The following is a 26,883-nucleotide window of genomic DNA, read 5'->3' on the forward strand; positions in this document are numbered from 1 at the left end:
CTGTATTAGACCTTCCAAAATGCATTACCTCACATTTGTCCGGATTAAACTCCATCTGCCAACTCGCCGCCCAAGTCTCCAAACGATCTAAATCCTGCTGTATCCTCTGACGGTCCTCATCGCTATCTGCAATTCCACCAACCTTTGTGTCATCCGCAAACTTACTAATCAGACCAGTTACATTTTGCTCCAAATCATTTATATATACTATGAACAGCAAAGGTCCCAGCACTAATCCCTGCGGAACACCACCAGTCACAGCCCTCCAATCAGAAAAGCACCCTTCCATTGCTACTCTCTGCCTTCTATGATCTAGCCAGTTCTATATCCATCTTGCAAGCTCACCTCTGATCCCGTGTGTCTCCACCTTTTGTACCAGTCTGCCATGAGGGACCTTGTCAGAGGCCTTACTGAAGTCCATATAGACAACATCCACTGCCCTACCTGCATTAATCATCTTTGTGACCTCCTCGAAAAACTCTATCAAGTTAGTGAGACACTACCTCCCCTTCACAAAACTCTCGCTAATACAACCACTTGCTTCCAAATGGGAGTAGATCCTGTCTCGAAGAATTCTCTCCAGTAATTTCCCTACCACTGACGTAAGGCTCACCACCTGTAGTTCCCTGGATTATCCTTGCTACCCTTCTTAAATAAAGGAACAACATAGGCTATTCTCCAGTCCTCCGGGACATCACTTGAAGACAGTGAAGAGCCAAAGGTTTCTGTCAAGGCCTCAGCAATTTCCTCTCTTGCCTCCTTCAGTATTCTGGGGTATATCCCATCAGTCCCTGGGGACTTATCCACCTTAATATTTTTCAAGACGCCCAACACCTGGTCTTTTTGGATCTCAATGTGACCCAGGCTATCTACACACCCTTCTCCAGACACAGCATTCACCAATTCCTTCTCTTTGGTGAATAATGATGCAAAGTATTAATTTAGTCCCTCGCCCATTTCCTCTGGCTCCACGCATAAATTCCCTCCCCTGACTTCAGTGAGCCAACCCTTTCCCTGGCTACCCTCTTGCTTTTTATGTACGTGTAAAAAGCCTTGGGATTTTCCTTAACCCTATTTGCCATTGACTTTTTGTGACCGCTTTTAGCCCACCTGACTCCTTGCTTAAGTTCCTTCCTACTTTCCTTGTATTCCACACACAAGTCTGTTCCCAGCCTTCTAACCCTGACAAATGCCTCCTTTTTTTTTTGACGAGGCCTACAATATCTCTCATTATCCAAGGATCCCGAAATTTGCCATATTTATCCTTCTTCCTCACAGGAACATGCCGGTCCTGAATTCCTTTCAACTGATATTTGAAAGCCTCCCACATGTCAGATGTTGATTTACCCTCAAACATCTGCCCCCAAGCTATGTTCTTCAGTTCCCGCCGAATATTGTTGTAATTAGCCTTCCCCCAATTTAGCACATGCACCCTAGGACGACTCTTATCCTTGTCCACCAGCACTTCAAAACTTACTGAATTGTGGTCACTGTTCCCGAAATGCTCCCCTACTGAAACTTCTACCACCTGGCTGGGCTCATTCCCCAATACCAGGTCCAGTACAGCCCCTTCCCTAGTTGGACTATCTACATGTTGTTTTCAGAAGCCCTCCTGGATGTTCCTTACAAACTCTGCCCCGTCCCCGTCCCTAGCACTAAGTGAGTCCCAGTCAATATTGGCGAAGTTAAAGTCTCCCATCACAACAGCCCTGTTGCTTTCACTCCTTTTCAAAATCTGTCTACCTATCTGCTCCTCTATCTCCCGCTGGCTGTTGGGATGCCTGTAGTACACCCTCAACATTGTGACTGCACCCTTCTTATTCCTGATCTCTACCCATATAGCCTGGCTGCCTTCTGAGGTGTCCTTCCGCAGTACAGCTGTGATATTCTCCTTAACCAGTAGCACAGCTCCTCCACCCCTTTTACACCCCCCTCTATCCCGCCTGAAACATCTAAATCCTGAAATAATAGGAACTTCTGTAACATGTATACATTACATCATAACTTTTCATGATGGACTATTGGATCAATATTAAAATTTGATTGTTTTGACATGTTCCACCTCACCAATTTTTTATACTGCACCTGTAATAATGGAAACCAGCATTTGGTAATTTTTGTTTTATTATCTTTGGTTTAGTGCAGCTCCGGTGCGGAGTATGAGCATTCTGAATCTTGCAGAGAGGTCAAATGTTGTCCTACCTCCTCCAGATTACATCTCCGACCCAGTTAAACATCACAACAAGGAAGTATCATTCCACTCTTACAGCAGTGCCCCAAGCAGAGGAATCGTACCCCAACAAGACAACACAAGTTCAGTAAGTATCCATAAAAGATAAAATGTACCAAACTATGTATATACAATGTCAATGACTGTAAGGCTGTTCTTGCATTTAATTCTAAAACTATTGTAATTTGTCATGTACCAGTAATACAAAAGCAACACCGGTTTCTCTGAAATCACATGTTGAAAGCACAAAACAGTCTCTTAAGTGTAAGTCATGGCACAGAGATAGCACTCTCACCTCTACGTCAGAGGGTTGTGAGATCAAGCTCTACTCAAGACAACGTAAAATCATCACAGACCAGAATTCCACCCTTTCAGCAGATGGAAAAGGTGTCATATCAAAGGTTATTGAGGAAAGTAAAAGCTCATGGTTTTAGAGGTGACATATTGGCATGGTTTGAAGGTTGGGTAGCTAACAGGAAGCACAGAGTTGGCATCAATGGGTCTTTTTCTGTTGGCAGGATGTGACAAGTGGTGTGCCACAGGAATCAATTCTGGGGCCTCAACCTTTTACAATTTATAAATTGTATGAAGGGACTGAACATATGGTAGCTAAATTTGCTGATTTCTCAAAGATAGGCAGGCAAGTAAATTGTGAAGAAGACATAGGAGACTACAAAGGGACACACATAGGTGTAATGGGTGGACAATAATCTGGCAAATGGAATACAATGTGGGCAAATGTGATATTCTGCATTTTGGCAGGAAATATAAAAAAGAAGCTTATCATCTAAATGGTGAGAAATTGCTAAGCCCAGAGATGCAGAGGGACCTGGTTTTCCTAGTGCATGAATCGTAAAAGCTAATAGTATGTTATAATTTATTGTGAGGGGAATTGATTACAAAAGTAGGGAGGTAATGCTTCAGTTGTACAGGGCATTGGTGAGAACACATCTGGAGCATTGTGTAAAGTATTGATCCCCTTATTTAAGGAAAGATGTAAATGCATTAGAAACAGTTCAGAGAAGGTTTACTAGACTAATAGCAAGAATATGCGGGTTGTCTTGTGAGGAAAGGTTGGACACGTTAGGTTTGTATACACTAGAGTTTAGAAGAGTAAGGAGCAACTTGATTGAAACCTTTTAAGACATTAGAGGTCTTGACAGGGTGGATTTGGAGACAATGTTTCCTCTTGTCACAGAATCTCGAACTAGGGGTCACCGCTTAAAAATAAGGGGTCACTCATTTATGAGGAAAATAATTTCCTGTCAGAGGGTCATGAGTCTTTGGAACTCTTTTCCTCAACAGGGAGTGGAAGCAAAGTCTTTGAATATTTTTAAGGCAGAGCCAGATAGATTCTTTATTAACGAGGGTTATCGGGGCTAGGCAGGAATGTGGGGTTGAGGTTACAATCGGGTCAGCCATGATCTTATTGAATGGCAGAGCAGATTTGGGGCGCTGAGTGGCCTACTCCTGCTCCTAATTCATATGTTTGCATGTTCGTACATTACATGTTAAGAAGGTTGGTGGCCATATGGTCACAAAGTTGACAATTTGTGAGTTTCAACTTGCATTGACAAATCTATGGAAACAATATTTGAGCTGAATGTGTAATTTGCATATTAGGGAGTATCATAAAACTGCAGCACAGTGTCTGGCTCCGGAGTGTTCAAATTTAAACAAAGATAAAATCAACTTCATAATGAACTTTAGTTTTTGGCCAAGTACAAAGAATGTTGTGTTCTTTTCTGTGCAGTAAATACAGACAACGGTTTTACAGAAAGTAGAGATGGATAGAGTATAGAATAAATATATTCCATGCTTGTGAAAAGGGAATACATGAGAGTATGGAATTCAATGGATAGAAAAATTAAAACTAAACTGAAACTTAATGGACGGGTATTAGATAAAAATAGGATTAAAATAGTTTTAAAAGGGGCAGCACGGTGGCACAGTGGTTAGTGCTGCTGCCTCACGGCGCCGAGGTCCCAGGTTCCATCCCGGCTCTGGGTTACTGTCCGTGTGAAGTTTGCACACTCTCCCCATGTTTGCATGGGTATCGCCCCCATAACCTAAAAGATGTGCAGGATGAGTGGATTGGCCACACTAAATTGCCCCTTAATTGGAAAAAAAAAATGATTGGGTACTCGAAATTTATTTTTTTTAAATATTTTTAAAATTATTCAATGTATAGGAAGTTTATTAGAGAGGTGAAAAGGGAGATGGATAGGATTTAACAGGAATATTTAAATGCCAACAGGTAATAATAGGAAATAATAGTTATTTTCTAATTTTAAGACAAGATGGAGAGTGTACGACCAGATACAGATGAAGTAGGGAGTCTAATTTTTAGAAAAACGGAACATATGATACGAGAGGAAATGCGGCAAGGGTAGAAAGTTATTTGATCAACACAACAGACTTGAGGTACTGGGGCTGTTTCCACTGGAGCAAAGATGACTAAGCGGAGATTTAATGGAAGGTTTTGGAATTATTAAGGGTTTTGTTTGTGAATACGGAAAGACTATTTCCTCCAGTTGTGGGGTCAGTAACTAGGGTTTAAGTCTCACTGAGAAGTAACAAGAAATGTGATTATGTAGAGGGTTGTTGAGGCTTGAAATGTTTTGCGTAGGAAATGGTTATGGCAGAGACTACTGCATCTTTCAGTGGAAAACTGGATAAATATTTGAAACCTTTTAAGGTTGTGTAGGGTAATTGAGGCAGGGGTTTTGAATTTTGGATTGTTCACATCGCAGGAATGATGGGCTGAATGGCCTCCTGTGCTTTAATGTTTCATTGAGATATCCAATGTACATCCATGTTAATGGTTTGGAATGTAGATCCCAGTTCAGTGGTATTAGTAGTATGGTATTTATAATTAATCAATTAGTCATTTCTTGTTCCTTTGCTCTGTTCCAGTATCAATTGAGTATTTGTAAACAGATCAAGACACAGAGCTAGAAATGTGAATAGTTCAGTGATAGTGGACTGCAGTAAAACAGAAAATAATTCTCCATTCACACTTATGAAGTAATTTTAGTGAGGTTGAATTCTAGGTTTTGCATTAAAGATGTTTAGGTTATATTTTCTGCCCCCTCACCCCGCTTCAGATCAGCTAGCACCATGCTCCTGCCTGGAGGGCTGGCAGATCTGTTCATCGCCAATACTACCCTATTACAGACCATTAAGAAGTCCTTTACACGTTGATGTGAAAACCACAATATCTAGGTTCTGTTTAATGACTTTTATATTCTCATGTGTCATAATTAGAAGCAGCAGCTTCTCATTACCTATGCTATTTTCAGTAACTGCATTAAGGTATTTTTACATCCAGAAGACAAATTGAAAATGTAATATAAAAAATCATCTTAGTAAAAACAAGAAATTGTCAAACTAGGGCATTAAATGCATGTTTTATTTTATAAAAGTAATAACCTTCCAGAGAAAAAGCGTTTCTTATTTTAAAGTTTTTAATGAAAGGTTACCAGCCCCTCTTCAATCTTAATTGTCATCAGCTTATTAAACTTTTTTTTATTAATCTTTGGAATGTGAGTGATGCGGGCAAGGGCAGCATTTATTGCCTAGCCCTAATTACCCTTGATCCGGTGGGGGTGATCCATCTTCCTGAACTGCTGCACTGATGTAGCTGTTCTCACAGTGCTGTTATGGAGAGCGTTTCAGGACTTTGACCCAGCAACAATGAAGGAACAGCAATATAATTCTAAGTCGGAATGGTGTGTGACTTGGAGAGGAACTTGCAGGTGATGATGTGTCCATGTGTCTCTGCCCTTGTCCTTTTAAGTGGTAGAGGTCAAAGGTATGGAAACTATTTTGTTTCTTTCATGGTATGTGCCCACTCCTAATTGCCCTGGAATTGAGTGGCTTGCTAGGAGATTTCAGAGGGCATTTTTAAGAGTCCATCGCATTGCTTGCTGTGGGTCTGGAGTCACAAGTAGGCCAGACCAGGTAAGGATGGCAGATTTCTTTCCCTAAAGCACAGCGGTTTAGTTCAGTGGGATAGACAGCTGATTTATAATGCAGAACAAGGCCAGCAGCGCGGGTTCAATTCCCATACCAGCTTACCCGAACAGGTGCCGGAATGTGGCGACTAGGGGCTTTTTACAGTAACTCCATACTTGTGACAATCGATAATGGTTTCATTAGACTTTTAATTCTAGATTTATTTTATCAAATTCCACCAGCTGCCATGGTGGGATTCAAACCCGGGTCTCCAGAGCATGACCCTGGGTTTCTGGATTACTGCCAATGCTTCCTTCTTTGTGGTTGTGTAGCACTGCTTTGTTTCTTCCAGTGCCCTGGAGGCAAAGTATACAGGCTTTATGTTGTCATTCATCAGAACATGAATGAGTGTAGCTCCCAAGGTCGGTTGAGGATACATCGGCGACCACCACCTTGGGCAACGTTGGATTATAATATGCTAGTACATCGAAGAGATGAGCCTTTCCTTTATAGGCCAAAATGCATTGATATGTTCAATTCCCCAGATCCACTGTTGGCCCTTGAGTAAAAGACCTTGTAAAGGTTCGGCCATGGAAGTTCAATTTGGAACAAATTTGCCAACCTGATTGAGCATTCCAAAGAACCTCTGGAGATCGATGACACACTTAGGTTTGATGACTTTCATTTTTTGAGGGTTTACCATTATATCCAGTCTTTGAATGGTGTGCCCAAGAATTTGATAGTTTGGCAAATTCACATTTCTCATTTTAAGGTGAGACCTGCTTCTTGTAAAGCTTTGAGAACCTTCAAACTCTATGGTCATACTCCTGTCTTGTGACTCCACAGATAAGGGCATCATCCATGTGGCATATCACTCCTTGTTTACCTTCCAGAATATTGGGCATGGTTTGCTGGAATATCTCCAGAGCTGATGATAGCCCAAAAGGAAAGCAATTAAGTTTAGTGAAGAGGACGCTGTTGGCAGGTTTTTCCAAGCTGCCATCCACAGACACCGTAGGATGGATTTCTCTCTCAATCACTTTGTTTAATTGTGTGAGGTCAGGGCAAAGCCTTTGCTGATCAAGATGGTGCAAACCTTATTCAAGTATGAAGAGAGGAGGTGGCCGTGCTCCAAACGTTTAGCAGCGCCGACAGTTGTTCCACTTTACCCTGGTCAATTTAATGGTCACAGACGAGTCCAGAAAGAGGAATTCAACAAGAAGGTTTATAGAATCATAGGATTTACAGTGCAGAAGGAGGCCATTCAGCCCATCTGGTCTGCACTGGCCCTTGGAAAGAGCACCCTACTTAAACCCACACCTCCACCCTATCCCTGTAACCCAGTAACCCCGCCTAACCTTTTTGGACACTAAGGGCAATTTAACATGGCCAATCCATCTACCCTGCACAACTTTGGACTGTGGGAGGAAACCGGAGCACCCAGAGGAAACCCACACAGGCACGGGGAGAACTTGCAGACTCGCACAGACAGTGACCCAAGCCGGGAATCGAACCTGGGACCCAGGAGCTGTGAACTAACAGTGCTAACCACTATGTGCTACCGTGCCACCCAAAATAAACTATGTACAAGCACAATTCAAGTCCCAGCCAGGACTGCACACAACAGTACGGCATCTACCTGGGCCAGCTTTTATGTCCCAAGTCCGATATCCCGCTGATGTGTCTCCGCCCCTCAGCAGGGGAACATCGTACTCCACAAGGCTCATGGAGAGATTAATCGGTTCATCCCCGTGGGTTCATGGGGGTATAATGATCTGCAGATTCATTCTACCTGGACTTTGATGTTTTATGTTTGATGATAGGCCGAGTGGCCTGTTCCTGTGCTGTAATTATCTTTGTTCTTTGGCTGGACAGGAGTTATGTTGAGCAATGCCAAGTGATCAACCAGTATTGAATCACAAGCTCCAGTGTCTAGCTTAAATTTAAATCTTTAATAATAATAATCTTTATTATTGTCACAAGTAGGCTTACATTAACACTGCAATTAAGTTACAGTGAAAATACCCTAGTGGCAGGCATTTGAGTGGGTGAGTCTTTCTTTCAATGGCCCATACTCACACTAATTAACTAACTTATACAGCACCATAAGAAAAATTTCAACAGATTTTCCTGGGCTCTGGGATCTCTGAATTGCACTCACTCAACGGCGAGGTTCTGTTTGAAAATCAAATGGGCATTGCCTGCTTTTAGGACAGTTTTGAAGACTGTAGCAGTCTCCTCTACCCCGTACCTCAGGTGTACGTTATCGGCGATAAGCCCTAAGGCGGAGCGGAATGAACAAACTTGGTGCCTTTTGCACCTTACGGATGGTATATACTGCCACCACTGTGCTTAGTGGTGGGTGGAGTGAATATTTAAGGTGTTGGATAGGTTGCCGTTCAAGCAGGCTGCTTTGTTTTAGATGATCTCAAGCTTCATGAGTGTTGTTGGAGCTGTACTTTTCCAGGCAAGTGGAGATAATTCCATCACACTCTTGGCTTGTGCGTTGTAGATGGTGAACAGTCTTTGGGGAGTTGGGAGGTGAGTTAATTACCTTCGACCTGCTATTATAACCACAGTATTAACAGTATTTATGTGGGTGGTCCGGTTAAGTTTCTGGTCAATGGTAAGATTGGACAGGATATTAAAAATAGCAAAAAATTACTAAAAGAATAACAAGGGAGAAATTATAGTATAGAGAAAGCTAGCAAGGAATGTAAAAACAGATAAGAGTTTCTAAAGGTAAGTCAAGTGAGTGTTGTCCTTTAAAGAGAGTGTCTAGGGAATTAGTCTTAAAAATAAGGAAAGGGGAGATGAATTGAGCAGATATTTTAAATCAGGCTTCACTGTAACACGTACAAGTAACATACCCGAAATGGGAGGATGGGATGCGCATGTGGTAACACAGCATGGATAGAGGACCGGTTAGCTAACAGGAAACAGAGTATACATAAATGGTTGTTTCGGGTTAGCAAAGTGAAGTGCCACAGCAATTAGTGCTGGGACGTCAACTATATATATCAATGACTTGGATGAAGGGGTCCAATGTGTGGTTGATGATAAATTTGCTGATGACAAAGTTAAGTAGGAAACTAACTTGGGAAGAGAACATAAGGGGTCTGCAAAAAGATACAGATGGGATAATTGAGTTGGCAGAAAAGGAATATAATGTGGGAAAATGTGAATGTGTCCACTTTGGCAAGAAGGGTAGAAAAGCAACATATTATTTAAATTAAAAGGGATTGCAGAACTCTATGGTACAGAGGGACCTCGGTGTGCTAGTACATGATTCAGTAAGGGTTAGTATGCAGGTACAGCAGCCAATTAGAGAGACAAATTGAATGTTGTCATTTATTGCTAAGTGAATGGAATATAGAAATAGAGAAGGGAGATCAAATTGAGATTACAACATAGTAAAAGGTATGGGTACGGTAGACGTGGAGCGGATGCTTCCTCTTGTGAGGCATTCTAGAACAAGAGGTCATAGTCTTAGGATAGGAGGCAGCAAATTTAAAACAGAATTGAGGGGAAACTACTTCTCCCAAAGGGTTGTGAATCTGTGGAATTCGCTACTCCAAAGTGGGGTGGATGCTGGGACAGTGAGTAAATTTAAGGAGGAGTTGGACAGATTTTTAATTGGTAATGTGTTGATCGGTTATGGAGAATGGGCAGGATAGTGGAGTTAGGCCAGGATGAGATCAGCCATGATTGAATGGCAGAGCAGACTCGATGGGCCAAATTACCTAATTCTGCTTGTATATAATATGAACGTATAAACTTCTATGTTTTGCTACAATTGTGTAGAGGGGTTGTTCATGCTACTGGACAGGGTTTAAACTAATTTGGAAGGGGGAAGAGATCCAAAGTGACAGCACAGTCCAGTGGGCAGAGCAGATGGGGGTGTGTGATAAGGCACATGGGAGAACTGGTAAGCTAAACTGCATTTATTTCCCTGCAAGGAGTCTTTCGGCTAAGACTGATGAACTGATGAGTGTTGATCAGCACATGGAATTATAACATTATTGCAATCACAGGAACTTGGTTGAAAGAAGGGTAAGACTGGTAGCTGAACGTCCCAGGGTATACAAGTTTCTGATGTGATAGATTAAAAAAAGGGAAGGAATTGCATTATTGATTAGGGAGAACATCACGGCAATGCTCAGGACAATATCTTAATAGGTTCCTCAAATGAAGCCATATAGGTAGAACTTAATAACAAAAAGGGGCAATCACATTGCTGGGCGTGTACTATAGGCCCCCAAACAATCAGGGACAGATAGAAGGTCAGATATGTAGGAAAATCCCAGAATTGTAAGAAAAATTGGGTAATAATAGGAGATTTCAACCTCTCCAATATTAACTGCGATAGTCAAAGTGTGAAAGGCTTAGAGGGGGCGGAATTCTTAAAATGCATCCAGGAGAGCTTTTTATGCCGATACATAGAAAGTCCTGCAAGGAGTGGTGCTGGATCTAGTTTGAGGGAATAAAGCCAGGCAAGTGTTTGAACTTTCAGTGGGGGATCATTTTGGAAACAGTGACCATAACTCAGTAGAACTTAAGGTAGTTCTGGAAGAGACAAAGATAGATCAGAAATTAAGGTTCTGAATTGGGGAAGGGACAATTTTAATAATTATGCAAAGTTAACTGGGAGCAGCTACTTGCAGGAAATTCTGCATCAGAGCAGTGGGATTCATTCAGAAAGGAAATAGAGAGAACACTGGGCCAACATGTTCCCGCGATAGTGAAGGGTGGGAGCAATAAGTCCAGAGAACCCTTCATGTCAAGGGATAGCCAGGGTTGGATAGGGAAAAGAAGGGAGGCTTATGGCAGAAACCGAGCGCTCAAAACAGCAGACCTCCTAGAGGGGAATAGAAAGTGCAGAGGTTTACATGGGAAAGAAATTAGGAGAGCGAAGAGGGGATATGAAAAAGCCCTGGCGGGTAAAATAATGGAAAATCCAAAGGTGTTGTATAAATATATTAAGGGCAGGAGGTTGACCAAGGTAAGAGTAGGGCCAATTAGGGACCAACGTGGCAATTTGTGTGTGGAACCAGAAGATATAGATGAAGTTTCAAATGAGTATTTGTACCTGCATTCACTACGGAGAAGGATGATGTAGGTATAGAAATCAGGGAGGCGCATTGTGATTTACTTGAATGACTTAACATTGAGAGGGAGGATGTATTAACGGTTTTGACAGGGCTAAAAGGGGATAAATCCCTGGGGCCAGCTGCGATGTATCCCAGGTTGTTGTGGGAGGCAAGGGAGGAGATTGCAGCGGCTCTGACAAAAATTTAAAAATCTTCTGTGACCACATGAGGGGTGCCAGAGGACTGGTGGACAGCTAATGAGGTGCCATTATTCAAGATGGGAAGTAGGGACAAACCAGGAAATTACAAGCCAGTGAGTCTAACTTCAGTGGTAGGGAAACCATTGGAAAACATTCTGAGGGACAGAATTAATCTCCACTTGGAGAGGCAAGGATTAATCAAGGATAGTCAGCATTGTTTTGCCAAAGAGAGATCATGTGTTACAAATTTGGTTGAATTGTTTGAGGAGGTGACTAGGTATGTAAATGAGGATAGTGTGGTTAATGAAGACTGCATAGATTTCAGAAAGGCTTTTGACGAGGCCCCACATAGGAGGCTGGTGAAGAAAGTACGAGCCCGTGTTTCCAGGGCAATTTGGCAAACTGGATACAAAACTGGCTCAGTAGTATGGAGCAGAGGGTGATGGTTGAAAGTTATTTTTGTGACTGGAAGCTTGTGTCCAGTGATGTTCCGCAGGGATCAGTGCTGTGTGCCTTGTTGTTTGTAGTATACATTAATGATCTGGATGTGAATGTAGGTGGGATGTTGAGTAAGTTCGCAGATGACACAAAGATTGGTGTGGTAAATAGTGAGGAGCAAGACGGGTGCTCCGGTTTCTTCCCGCAGTCCAAAGATGTGCAGGTTAGATGGATTGGCCATGCTAAATTGCTCTTAGTGTCCAAAAAGATTAGGTGGGGTTACTGGGTTTTGAACTGGTAGGTCAGTTCTGAATCTATCCTATTTAGCACAGTGGTAGTGCACCACATCACGATGAAGGGTGTCCTCAGTGAGAAGACAGGTTTTTGTTTTGTTTCTACAAGGACTATGCGATGTTTACTCCTGTCAACACTATCATAGACAGATGCATCTAAGGCAGGTAGATTGGTGAGGATGAAGTCAAGTAGATTTTTACTCTGAGCACCTGACGCAGGCCCAGTCTGGTTAGGTATGTCCTTCAGAGCTTTACAAGTCTGGTCAGTAGTTCTGCTACTGAACTACACTTGATGACGGGCATTATACTCCCCCTATCCATAGTATATTCTGTGTCCCTGCAACCCTCAGTTCTTCTTCAAAGTAGTGTTCAACATGCAGGAGTACCGATTTACCAGATGAAGGAAGGTGATAATCAGCAAAAGGTTTCCTTGCCCATGGTGGACCTGACACTTCAAGGTCCAGAGTCAAGGGCTCACGGGCACACCTCCTTTACTGTATACCTTTGTTAATTCCATTAATAACATATGATAAAGGAATAATACAGCAGCTTGTCTTTTACCCTCAGCAAGTTTATTTTACATACAGCTCAGGAGAGATACGATCCTCTTATGGTTCTCCCATTTCAACTGTTCCAGCTGTGTCCATTTTTCCCTTTTGGGGATTGAGCCAGTAATCATCACCTGTTTAATAAGGCACTTTAGCTTAACAATGCAATTGCCAAAGCATGTGTTTGCTGATACATTGACACCTTTGATATGCTATGTCCTGTTCCATAAGCAGGACAGACCCAGGGATGGGGCATTGGACGTATGGTCTGATTTGTTGAGTCTGCGTCAGATTGTGGCTTGACTAGTCTGTGGGACAGTTCTCCCAATTTAGACACAACTCCCAGATGTTAATGAGAACTTTACAGTGTGCGTAGGTGCCTAAATGATTGCTGAGTGGTCTGTCCAGTTTTATTATTCTTTCTGTAGCAGTTGATACAACTGAGTGACTGGCTAAGTCATTTCAGAGTCAACCGCATTACTATAGATCTGGAGCTACATGTAGGCCAAACTGGGTACGAAGGGCTCCCCTGAAGGGCATTAGTAAACCAGATGGGTTTTTATGGCAATCTGGTGATAATTATTAATGAGATTAGCATTACGTTCTAGATTTATTAATGAAATTTAATTGCCAGCCTGCCTGCTGCCATAGTGTAATTTGAACTCTTGTTTCCAAAGTGTAATCTGCACTTTTGGATTACTAGTTAGTGAAATTGCCACTATGCTTCCATTCTCATCAACTTGCAGTTTTCAAGTTGTATATGTTCCTGTAAAATAGCATGAAACATTTGGAAAGTAATGTATGACAAGTAGAATTGGAGAAATGAGCGGAGTTATTCAACATTTTGATCTAAACTACAAGACTTCTCGGGATTAAGTCAAATGTTATTCTAAAGGAAAGTGATGGAAATTCAATGTAGTTTTCCCTAATTTGTCTGCTGTTGTCAGAAATAATAGAATTTCCACTTGCATTGAGACAAGTTCCTTCTTCGGGAAGGGCGGCACGGTAGCTCAGTGGTTAGCACTGCTGCCTCACAGCTCCAGGACCCGGGTTCAATTCCGGCCTTGGGTGACTGTCTGTGTGGAGTTTTCACTTTCGTCCCACGTATGTGTGGGTTTCCTCCCATAGTCCAAAGACGTGCAGGTTAGGTGGATTGGCCATGCTAAATTGCCCTTCAGTGTCCGAAAGGTGAGGTTGGGTTACTGGGTCACAGGGATAGGATGGAGGCGTGGGTTTAAGTAGGGTGCTTTCCAAAGGCCAGTGCAGACTCGATGGGCTAAATGGCCTCCTTCTGCACTGTAAATTCAATGATCTTATAATAGCATTAATCATGGTAGAGTAGGTTCCTTTGAAATGGCAAACATCATGGGGGTGTAATTGGCCTATGGCAGCAGCCTGAAATAGGCTTGTAGCGAATAGGCAGCCTGTGATACAATGCATCAGTTTATATTTTCCATTGACCAGGGAAATATCACCAAAAGTTTTAATTTCAAACCAAATAAAAGTGGCAGTGAGTCTAGGAAAGGGATCCCTCAGCAGAGTTTGAATTAACGTTCTGTGAATTTCAGTGAACAGAAGTTAGGCACTGCCAAAGTATCTTCTAGTGATTCTCTACAAGCTTTCAGGCTGCTGGTAGAGGCCCCACCCCTCAATCTGTTTTGTGACGAAAAATAAAAGATCAGTAGCAAAGCAGATTAGTGTTGGCAATCTTCACCAAACTGTTGGGGGAACTAATGTTCAGCAACTAGATACTTGGAAAAGGAGGTAATCTCAGTGGGTGAGTGACCAAGACTGCTGTTGAACTTCCCAGTAGCCAATTGAAGAATGATAACTGTTCTCAGCTTAACAGCTCTCGGGTAATGAATAATGAACACTACCGTATGTATCAAGGACTTTGGTCTCCATCTTTCATCCAAATTCTTAGGGCTTTGCAGCAACTGAAGGATGAATTACCTGCTCCCAGACTTATGTACTGCTGAGAGACAGCTTTATGAGAAGGTGATCTGATAACTCTTTTATTTTGTTTTCTTTTCCCTCTCTTTAACTTCTCCCCTTCCCAGCCCAATATTTAATTTCCAACATCCTAGACTTGATGTTATGTTATTTGTAGCTTTCACTCAGCATAGATCTGGGGTCCAAACATTAGGATCTTTAGATTTGTATGGTTTAGCTACTCCTCGAGTAGTAAGCTTACTGATCCATCTCGGACTTCATTGGTTTATATCTTTACTTTTCCTTTGATGCATTTGCCAGCCATTTTCAAAGTTTGTTTTTTACTTGTTACTATCTACTTGTTCACGACAACTGTGACCTAAAAATTGTTTAATTCAGCTATTGCCAATGTGCAGTGACTTGGAACATTCTCATGATGCCCAAACCTGCTATACATTTTGCAAGTGTCATTATTTAACACTGCCTATAAACTTACTGCCCTAGCGTTTTGTCTATTTACATTCATAGAAGTTAACTATATACTCGCTGCTCGAGCAAGGAGTGGACTGTAAAGCTATATTGATTTGAAACAGAATAGATAATAGTATTCAGATTTTATCTACATGTAATACCAGATTGAGAATGGTTTGAACCCAGTACATTAGGAGTAGAGAACCTGGTTATCGGAACAATTAATTCCTGAATTCCAGTAAAAACAATTAACACTTGAATTCTAATTCAGAATTTAGGAGACAAAATAACTGGAATCGAGCTTTGGATTTTTATCAACAAATAATTACTTTTAAACCAGTCTTCATATTTAGTTTCTTAATTATTTGTACCGCTTGGGTATGAAATTAAAATAAATCTGCTTTGGTGGGGAGTGTAGAGCTTGTTATTCTGAAAGTACAATATGGAGAAAGCCAGTTACTTTCACTTACCGTATTTTGACATGAATATTTTTTTCAACAAGTACGTATAAACCTATGAAACTTGCCATTACAGATTTCTGTGTAAATTATTCGCATTTGTTTTGCACAAATTTTTTCCATGTAAATACACATTCACCTAGGCAAAAATAAATTATGTACATGTTATGAATAAAATTGTGGCTGTGCTTTCAATCAGGAATAGTGAGTTGATTAAAGTGTTAGTGATTAGTTGTCTCCAAATACAATTTGGCATAGATTAGCAATCTCATTGAGAAAGATGATTATGTAATCAAATATATATAGGGCAGCACGGTGGCGAAGTGGTTAGCACTGCTGCCTCACAGCGCCGAGGTCCCAGGTTCAATCCCGGCCCTGGGTCACTGTCCGTGTGGAGTTTGCACATTCTCCCGTGTTTGCATGGGTTTCACCCCCACGACCCAAAGATGTGCTGGGTCGGTGGATTGGCCACACTAAAATTGCCCCACAATTGGAAAAAATTAATTGGATATTCTAAATTTATTTTTAAAAGTAATCAAATATAGAATTTCTCACTTGTACAGGAAGTGCTCCTTTGAGCCTTGAGTTGAGGCATATTTATGAGAAGAGAGTGTGGGGTTGACTTGTCCTGTGCATGACCTAGAAATGCTTTATGCTGACATTGAGTTCCCAAAATAGAAATATTCCCAAGTGCCAACGTCATCTGGCACATTCAAATTTCACAAAAGATATAAATGTTATTTTGTAAAAAGTTCAAAGTGTTATTCACAAACGGAAGTTATCCTCGAAAGAGGGAACACCCTTACATTGTTTTAAAATGCACTGTTTGAATTTACTAATTTTCTAAATGTTGGGCATTCAAATGCAGAATTCAATATTTAAAAGATACTAGAAACAAATTTGTAAAAATTGCAGCTGTTTCATTATGTTGTAGTGATCAATTAGGCTGGGAACTTAGAGTCTCGATATTTGGACCAAGATGTCCTTTGCCTGTAATTGTTTTATTAATCCATTAAGGACTTATTGCAATTGAAAAGAAATGCTTGGCACAGCCACTAGCTAGCAGCTTAGCAGAAGATTCATGTGACATGAACAGGTGACTCTGTCTGAAATGAGACCCAAATTTTTCAACATTATAAAACTGCGAGTTAATGTTTAATGTAGAAAGGCATGCACTATAGGAATAAAGTACCTAGTTCCTCATAACCCCAAGCCATTAACTTCTGTGTTTTCACCATTTGAAAGACTTTGCTAAATTGATCATCATGTTCCCTGAGAGTTATTGCATCTTTACTGGATTTTGTAAAAACAGTGTATGTCAATCTCTCAAGCATGTTTGGATAAACTTTAACTAGTGTACCTTCCAAAAATACATTGTTTGCCTATCATCAAATTTAATTCAGGAATATATTGAAGATGTAATTATTTTGTTGTAGAATCAGCTGCCATATTTCTATGTCCCATTACTGAGTTATTTGTATTCCTTTCTTCCTTTTCCTGAAGGTCAAACATACTGGTGTATAATTCCATTAACATAAATTGCCTGCTGGACCCTTATCTAGTGCATCACTCTTGTGAGTGTGATGACAGGCAATCTGAACATGGAGGTATTTCAGCATGCCCTCACCTGTGATCTGCGATCAACAGCAAGAGCCTTCTGCTTGCTTTCTTTCCTCCAACGTACCACCCCCAACTCCATCCTGCCTTTCAACATAAAAACTGATTGTGCTCTGAATGTTTCCGTTGTTGGTGACGTGGGAATCTTGCTCCTGTTGATGGCTTTTACATTGAAACTTCAGTTTGGTAGTTGCTGGTTCTTTTTAAGGACAGCTCATGTCATGGGAAGTGGTTCATAACTCATTTAATTTACTGTAGGCCACTGTATTTCTCCCCCACCACTGCCGCCAAAATATATCTTCTCAGTTCTATCCTATATGCATTCCCTGTAATTCCTCAGATGCCCAAGGTGGGCTCCTCTACAATTGCTACACTTGCCAAGCAGGTGTCCTTTAGTCTAGGTGTTGGAATCCTCTAGAATTTTGATCTAGTGAGATTACAGTTACCCCCAGTGCAGTGATGCTGTCTTTACATTTCCTTTTTGCTTCACTGTGTAACAATATTCTGAAATTGATTCAAACTCTGTTAAATATCTTGGACCAAAGATCCATAATGTTTCAACGTTGGGATGAAAGAGTATTGAAGTTGACACTTTGCATAGATGACACACTCTATTATCCATTCCCCTGACCTGCATACGACTCATTTTTTTATTCAATGTTCAGTGGTCATATTGCAGTTGCAGTATAGATATGTGAAGGACAACATCAGGACTCTAATCCTGGAGTCTTTTATCAAGTTGAAACAGTAGGACTCGTGGCTTCAGCGTTTGGCAACAATATACACCTACAATAAATGCCACAGAGATGTGCATATGGTCCACGACTCGGGAATTTTACCACCACCTGGCTTGGCTTTGTGTCTCTTCACTCCCATTTGAAACTGCAACAGCATCTATCAGAACGGTACTCAGATAAGTGGGAATGGGGACCATCAGTAGTACAATTATTTTGAGATTCAGGACCACTTGCCATGCAGCTGGTGACAGACAGGGCCAGATCCTCTCGCCAAAAATGCCTGTGGACCTGGTCTCAACCCACCAAAGACTTTGAAAACATTGTTTTTTTTTTAAATATTTTTTATTCTCCTCCTTTTCACATTTTCTCCCAAAATTACACCCAACAAAAATCGCCATATCAGTAACAACTATCCCATCCTCCCACCAAACCCCAGACATTAGCCTGCATGTTAACATAAACAAATGACAAAAGGAATCTGGAATCACCCATAGTCACCATTAACACATACAGACCCTCTCCCCTCAACCCTCCCAGCACCACCCCACCCCCCCTAATGTTCAATGTGATCCAATTCTCGAAAGTGCATAATGAATAACGACCAACTTTGAAAGAACTTTAAAAGTGCAGACGTTCCTTCTGTGGCAACATACGGAAAGAGTATCTCAGAATTTTTAAAAATCAATTGTTTATTTATTTTATTTAGTTAATAGTCTGTTTATAGTTAAGATCTCTGACTTTGGTGGTGAATGAGGGAGGGTGGAAAAAGAGCAAAAGGTATGGGGCGCGATTCTCCGCAACCACGATGGGTGGGAGAATGGCGGGAGGTCTGCTCCTGCACCTCCTGCTATTCTCCCACCCCCCCCCCCTAAAATGGCGTGTCCGGTTTTGCGACACGCCGCTCGGAGAAACGCATATTTCACGGCGGCCCGCGGTTCTCCGGCCCGGATGGGTCGAGCGGCCTGCCATTCCCGACCTGTTCACAACGGCGGCAACCACACCTGGTCGCTGCCGTCGTGAACATGGTGCGCCAGGTAAGTGTGGGGCCTGTGGGGGGCGGATCGGGGATCAAGCACCACGACCATGCTCGGGAGGGGACGAGCCCGCGATCGGTGCCCACCGATCGTCGGGCCGGCGTCGCAAGGGGACGCACTCTTTCCCCTCCGCCACCTCGCAAGATCAAGCCGCCATGTCTTGCGGGGCGGCTAAGGTGAAAGACGGCAACCGTGCATGCGCGGGTTTGAGCTGCCCAACCCGCGCATACGCGGCTGATGTCATTAGGCGCCGCCGCCGCGTCATTTGTGGCGCGCTGGGCCTTGAAGCCAGGGACAAGTCCCGGCAGCCGAGTTTCCCGGTTAGGCCCTCCTATTCCCCCGGGGAGGGGAGAATAGGGGACCGGGAGAGGCTTCCGACGCCGTCGTGAACCTCTCCGGGTTTCACGACGGCGTCGGACCTTGCGGAGAATTCCGCCCATGGTCTGTGATGGGGCGGAAGACGAGGAGATTAAATAACAAAATATTTGCTGGTGGTGAGCCAAAGGGAGTGGTAATGAGGTAAATAAAGAGACAGAAAACTGTCCAGGAGAAGAGTGAATTGCAGAAAAACAAGAGGAAAACCAAAACCTTTGAAGAGAAAGGAAACTGAATGGAAGCTGGGAATTCGGCCTGAAATTTGTTCTCTCCATTGTAGAAAAGACTACAAGGGCAGGAGCAGAGTGGCTTGGTGGTTCTGTGCATGTAACATTGAAGGTCGCAGGACAGGTTGAAAGAATGGTCAATAAGACAAGTAACATCCTGGGCTTTATCATTAGAGACCTGGAGCAGTTTTCCCCAAACTGTAGGTTGCGAGATGAATTTTGGGGTCACGAGCTCAAGGCAGTAATGGCTGCTGTGGAGGTCTGACTGAGTGCGAACAACTTTTTTTATAATTTAAAATGCCCAATTTTTTTTCTAAAGAATACCTGTTGATAGCTTTGTCCCCCGAAATGGAAATGGAGAACTTGAGGAGGAGAAAAGTCAGAGACGGACAGAGAAGGGTGAAAATTGGAAGCCAAGTTGATTACATTTTCCACTTCCGAGCAAGAGCAGGAAATGGTCATTAATGTTCTGGAAAAAGAGGTGAGGGAGAGGACCAGAGTCAGGATTAAGGAATCCAGCTATGACAGTCACAGCTAGGACCCATGAGAACCCCCAAAGCAACACCTTTTATTTGGAGGACTTGAAGGAAGTTGAAGGAAAACATCGTTCAGTGTGGAAACAAGTTCAGCCAGGTGGAGGAGGAGGGTGGTGATAAATGGAGACTGTTTGGGCCTCCATTCAAGGAAGAAGCAGTGAGCCCTCAGACTGTCCTAGTGTTGGAGAGAGAGGCATAAAGTCATGTAATACAGAGGAGGCCCTTCGGCTCATCGAGTCTGCACCGACAAATCTACTAATCTCAATTTCCACTACTTGGCACATATGCTTGAATGTTATGATATTACTAGTGCTCATCCATGTACTTTATAAAGGTTTTGAGGTTTCCCGTCTCTACTACCCTCCCAGGCAGCGCATTCCAGACTCCCACCACTCTCTGGGTGTAAATATTTTTCCTCAAATCCATTCTAAACGTCCTGCCCTCACTTTAAAGTTATGTCCCCTGGTTATTGACCCCTCAACTAAGGGGAACAGCTACTTCCTATCTACCCTATCCATACCCTCGTAATCTTATACATCTCAATCAGGTCCTCCCTCAGCCTTCTCTGCTCTAAAGAAAACAACCCAAACCCATCCAGCCTCTCTTTGTAGCTCAAATTCTCCATCCCAGGCAACAACCTGATGAATCTCCTCTCCACTCTCTCCAGTGCAATCATACCCTTCCTATAATGAGGTGACCAGAGCTAATAAGAGTACTCCAGCTGTGGCCTAACCGATGTTTTATACAGCTCCAATATAACCTCCCTGGTCTTATCATCTATGCCACAAAGGCAAGTATGCTTTGTTAACTATCCTACTAACCTGCCCTGCCACGTTCAGGGATCCCTGGACAAGCAGCCCAAGATCCCACTGTTCCTGTGAGTTTCCCAGTGTCCAGCCATTCATTGAGCGCTCCCATGTTACTCCTTACTAGTCATAGAATTTACAGTGCAGAAGGAAGCCATTTGGCCCACCAAGTCTATACCAGCCCCTGAAAGAGCACCCTAGCTAAGCCCACACCTCCACCCTATCCCCGTAACCCAGCAACCCCACCTAACTTTTGGGCATTACGGGGCAATTTAGCGTCACCAATCGACCTAGCCTGCACAACTTTGGACTGTAGGAGGAAACCAGAGCACCCGGAGGAATCCCACGCAGACACGGAGAGAATGTGCAGGCTCTGCACAGACAGTGACCCAAGCCTGGAATCAAACCCAGGTCCCTGGCGCTTTGAAGCATCAGTGTTAACCACTGTGCTACTGTGCCACCCCTACTGTAGAGGGATTGGAGATCCATGGTGAAGAGTCAGTGATTAGGACCAAGAAATTGGAAATTGTTAAAGTTAATTGCAAGCTGCTGTGGAAAAGCATGTCTCAATACCTGTAAAGTTATTGTTGCTGCTTGTTGCAGAAAGCTGATTTACATGATGTTTTTCCTGTTAAATGCTGCCCTCCTGTGATTAAATCATGTACTGCAAGAGGGGAGGAACTGTCCTTAGGCAGACATTGTTTCTATATTTCCTAACTGGAGCATGCAGTTTAGGAATGAATTTGACCTACTTTCACCAAAACAGGCATTCTCTATCAAATAACATTTTTTTAAAAATTAAACTTTAACAATCAGATCTTATAAGTTAGCATCGTTTTTGATTTGGTTTTGTGTTTAAACACCAAATAGCAATGGCAGCACTAAGGCTGACTTGGACTGAGGGAACCATCATCTTTTCTAGGTGAAGGTTTCCGCCAGTAATACTAATTCTAATCCCCAAACACCTAGCCTCAGTAATTTACATCTGGGAACCACAATGATAATTTGGCAACAGAAAGATCAAAAATATATTGGTAATTCTTCTGAAACTACTGTCAGATACAGATGAACAAATCCAGTTGATGAATGAAATTCACATTTCACTAGTCATCTCTTCCAGTTTATTTATCGCTTCAAGATTAGAATAACCTTGGTTTAAGAAGGAGCTGCCTGCCAGTGGGAGCGAAGGTGTTATAATTTATGTAAATCAGAACATTGATTTATGGAATGATCTATAATATTGCCATCTGTTTGAATATACTCAGCTGCAGGCATTACGTGATAGAACCCCAGTGCATAAATTTGCACCCCACCTTGCCCGTGCCCCCCACCTGCCATATTGGGCGAGATCTTCTGGCTATTCACGGGCGAGATCTTCTGGTCCAGCCGACGGCGAACCTCTGCGCAGGTTTCCCGGCAGCATGCGGTGGATTCAATGGGAAATCTTCTTGACAGTGGTGAGACCAGAAGATCCCATCGCTAACCAACAGCGGACCGCCTCCCACTGGCAAGAAACACACCGTGGGGAGGCCAGAGAATCTCCCCCAATGTCTCCTATAACTACTGAAATATATTTCCAAAAGCGTTGGCAACATCATCCAGGTGGATATTCTTCATGTGTGACTACACTTCAAAAAGTACTTGATTAGCTGTAAAGTGCTTTGAGGTGTCCAATGGTCATGGGAAGCTCCATTTAAATGCAAATCTTTCTATTTTTATTCACATTTCACAGGGTCTAATTTTTCTCCTCAATGGTTAATACTATCAGTTGGAGAGCAATTACAGTTACAGACTCTGGCTATGGTTCATGTATTATTTCCTTTTGTTATTCCAGAGTTCAGAGGCGAATGGGATCATGAAACCACCTTTCCTCAGGTAAGGAAGAAATTGGTACAACTGAAAAAGTTCCCAGAAAATGGTACAAATACTCAGCAGGTCAGGCAAAATACATGGAGATAAACAGTTAAAAGCATTAGGTAGAGGGTCCATCATCCATTCTGATGAAGCATCGTTGCCTGAAACATGGGCTAAATTCTCCCTAACAGCCTGTGGTGATTTTGGTGGTGAACAGGTAGGGTGAATCTGGCGGGAGCCAGAAAGTCGGAAACCCACCAGCGTAAAATCCCATTGCAAATCTCCCAGTGGCGGGTGGCTCTTTCCACTGGCAGGTGGCACAAATGTCATTTTCGTTAACTTGCATGTCATGAATGCTCATTAAAACATCTGCCCACTGGCATCCCGTCGGGCCTTTCAATCTTACATCACACCAGCAGGAATTTACGTCAGCGTCAAACCCAATTGCTAACGAGTGGCAAGGCGGTCCTCTGTCTACCAGAGACTTTGGGGTAAATGCAACAACTTTCTGCCATATTGCTGCACTGTGGGGCAGCAGGGTAGCATGGTGGTTAGCATAAATGCTTCACAGCTCCAGGGTCCCAGGTTCGATTCCCGGCTGGGTCACTGTCTGTGTGGAGTCTGCACGTCCTCCCCCTGTGTGCGTGGGTTTCCTCCGGGTGCTCCGGTTTCCTCCCACAGTCCAAAGATGTGCGGGTTAGGTGGATTGGCCATGCTAAATTGCCCGTAGTGTCCTAATAAGGGTAGGGTTAAGGGAGGGGTTGTTGGGTTGCGGGTATGGGGTGGATACGTGGGTTTGAGTAGGGTGATCATGGCTCGGCACAACATTGAGGGCCGAAGGGCCTGTTCTGTGCTGTACTGTTCTATGTTCTATGCCCTGATGTGCTGTCACCACTCGGCAGAAAAGTCCTGCCCTCATCTCTATGCTGAGCTGGTTTTATACAGCACCGTGCTGCTCTGGACCCATGGACTCTCCTGTGTCATTAACTCAGATCAGAATGGAGCCTGGAGTTGGGGAGAACAGAGATCTCCTTATCCCTGGTACCACACAGCAGAGTTTATCTGGACAGGACTGTGCTGCAAGACTCATGTAGCCACCGCAACAAAGGTCTAAAGTTCGACCGGGGTATAGTGCGAGGTGCGGCTGGAGGAGTGAGAGTGGTGTGGGCCAATGAAGACAATGGGGGCAATGAGGAAAGTGGGCTGTGCATGGGGGGATGGGGGGGGGGGGGGTAGAGAGTGAGGGTGCATAATTGCACACACACAGGGGCAAGGAAATGGATGAAGAAGATGGACAAAATAAGGCAGATGGAAGCCCTAGGTAATAGAAGCTGGGCCCTAACAAGGCTGCATGAAAAGCTGACAAACAAGGGGTCAAAGGGATACCTCATTATTTACTGGAAGGGAATGGATGAAGACTCTATGGACAGTAGGTCTATAGACGGCGCCTTCAACTGCCTAGTATAAAGGACATGGAAGCACCATCCCCTTTAAGGTCTCCTCCAAGTTGCACATGATTCTGATCTAGAACTCTCACAGTTCTTTCGTCGCAATGGGTCTAAATTCTGGAACTTCCTATCTAATGGCGTTGTGAATGTACAACACACACCTATAGCCGTTCAAGAAAGCAGCATATCACAACCTTCAAGTTCAATACAAATGGGTAATAAATACAGATACCGCACAAAAAAAATAAAAGAAAGATTGCAGTAATGACATGAGATACACAACTTGAAAAAAATCTTCCCTTTGAAATCCTGTTTCAAGGCACCAATTCCCTGAGTCTGGTAACTCAAAGATCGCACACATATATATCAAATAATCCTGAAGCTCAGGTGCTCTTGTGTGTGCAGAAATATTTGTGATATTTGCATTTTTCTGCTTTTATTTTGGTTTTTTGTATACCGTGCATAATTTTATATTAGGATCCCATTAGTATCCACAGTGTACATTCGGTATGGAAAAATTACAAGAATAATATTTACAGGAAGGCTTGCTTGGTGATTTTAGTGAAATGTTGTCTTGGTTATATCAGTGATATGTCAATGTTTTAATATTTTGTGTTCTCTCCCATTTCAGCGGAGGAAATCCTTTTGCTACAGTAAAGCTCCGACCAACAATAACAAATGACAGATCAGCACCAGTTATTTAGTATACATGTTATAATTGTAGCTCTTGTATCAGTCATGAAATATTGAAACCAACAGATGCCATTCTAAATTAACGTTATATAAGCAATTATGCCTTCTGTACAAACTGCTATATCTACAGTTTATTATCCAATTAATGTCAATTGTCTATGCTATTGTCCAAATGAATTACTGCGAAAGCATTCTTATACAGATGATAGTGGGACAGAAGATCTAACTGGTGAAAGAGAACAATGGTTTGAGTGGATCTTGTTGCTAATCTTTCAATGGGTGAAGGAAAAAACTTTTGTTAGGACTGTTTAAAATGCTGTTGCCTTCAAAGTCCTGATACATCAGACGTTTATGTAGCAGATTGTGCACTATAGTTTGAGCAGAAATTTATTCACTTTGATGTTTAATATTTAGTCAAAATAATTGTTTTGGGGGGAATAAACTAACGTATTGTGCATTGTTTCGCTGGACATGGGAGGTACGACTCTACAGGTTGCTTATTTATAAAGATGCAGTCTATGACTGATATTATAGAAACAAGCCTCAATCTCACTGGCATGTGCTTTTCGAAACTTGTGAAAGGCTAGAACACATTTTGTTTTGACATCAACAGTGGAAGCCATAGATGTCAACTGACTGTACCCATTCAGTTCTTCTCTCAGGGATGAATATGTGTGTTTTTTTTAAACTTCCTCTTCTAATCTTTGCTCCCTCCATAAACCATTTTTGTAAACCCCAATCCTTTTATTTATATCTTACTGGAGTCATTTTAAATTGCTGGGGGCTTCATTAACTCATTTTCAGAAGGTATCTCTCACTTTTTCTCCTCCCATTTAAATTTAAGTTATGGATTATGAATATGCAAATACAAAATAAGTACAGAAAATGTTGGCAGGTCCATTAGCACCTTTAAAAAGATAAAGAACAGTGTTAATGTTTTGAGTGTGGTCAGTTTTGACATTAACATTTTGGATATAGAACTGACGATGGTCTCCGTGCCATCCGAAACATTGACCCGTCCTTTTCTCTTTTATAAATTCTGCTGGTCCTGCTGTGTATTTCCAACATCTTCTGTTCCATTTATGATTTTCTTTTAAACTCTGCTATATGTACATGCATACCCTGCAGTTGTAGCCCGACCAAATTGAGCTATTCCGAAAACCAAAATGCTTGAGCAGATCCACTTGTGGTGCATTTTAAATGCATCGGCCAAAGCTTTATTGATCAGAAGAAAAATATTTAATAGGTTAATACTGTAGATTTTTTATTTATATAAAGTGCCATTGAGAGGATCCTTTAAAGCAATGTTTGTGTTCTTAATTCATACATGTGCAGCATTTCCCAATGGTCCGATACAATCCATGGAACAAACTACAAGATTCCAAAAGAGAGTCTGAGAGTTCTTTACTTCTGGTTACATTGCTTGTAACCAGAAGTAAAGAAATGGGACTTCAATTCACTGCAGCACTTCAGAGATTAAGCAATTACTGTGAATTTGTGTATTACATTTTATGCACTCAGTTTGAAGTTATGGAGGTTATGTGTACCTCTGCATGGCATAAAAGTATTGGAAGTCAATTTTGAAGGTATTTGCCACTTCCATTTCTTTCATCCATGGAAGTGTTTTGCCTTAGTGGTGACAGTAGATCTGCTACCTAAAATGTAGCGGGTTGCTCCTGGTGACAGTACTTCCATCATCTTTAGAGGTACAGAGAGAATGAGGCAAAGAAAAGAACACAATTAAAACTGTGTGTTAGGGCCAAAATGTAACTACTGTAAAATATGGAGCAATTAAAATAGAATGTGCCTTCTGTTGATTTCAAAGTGTGACTTTAGCTAGTGACCTATTAAGGATGGGAAATGCACAGGTGGGAAGATGAGATACATATTCATAAACTCAAAGTTTTAAGATGCGCAATGGACTTTGCCAGGTAAATAA

General features: G+C 42.3%; 1 protein-coding gene across 1 annotated transcript in view; it reads left to right on the forward strand.

Annotated features, from left to right (window-relative positions):
- Positions 1–26,234, forward strand: part of baiap2l1a (BAR/IMD domain containing adaptor protein 2 like 1a) — a 167,350-nt gene extending 141,116 nt beyond the window's left edge. Inside the window, exons 12-14 of the mRNA XM_038819841.1 lie at positions 2,141–2,318; positions 22,784–22,824; positions 24,883–26,234. Of these exons, the coding sequence (XP_038675769.1) occupies positions 2,141–2,318; positions 22,784–22,824; positions 24,883–24,955 (292 nt within the window). The 3' untranslated portion in view covers positions 24,956–26,234. The remainder of the gene's footprint in view (positions 1–2,140; positions 2,319–22,783; positions 22,825–24,882) is intronic.
- Positions 26,235–26,883: the final 649 nt, after the last annotated feature.

Source organism: Scyliorhinus canicula, chromosome 15 (assembly GCF_902713615.1).
Source record: "Scyliorhinus canicula chromosome 15, sScyCan1.1, whole genome shotgun sequence".
NCBI lineage: Eukaryota > Metazoa > Chordata > Chondrichthyes > Carcharhiniformes > Scyliorhinidae > Scyliorhinus > Scyliorhinus canicula.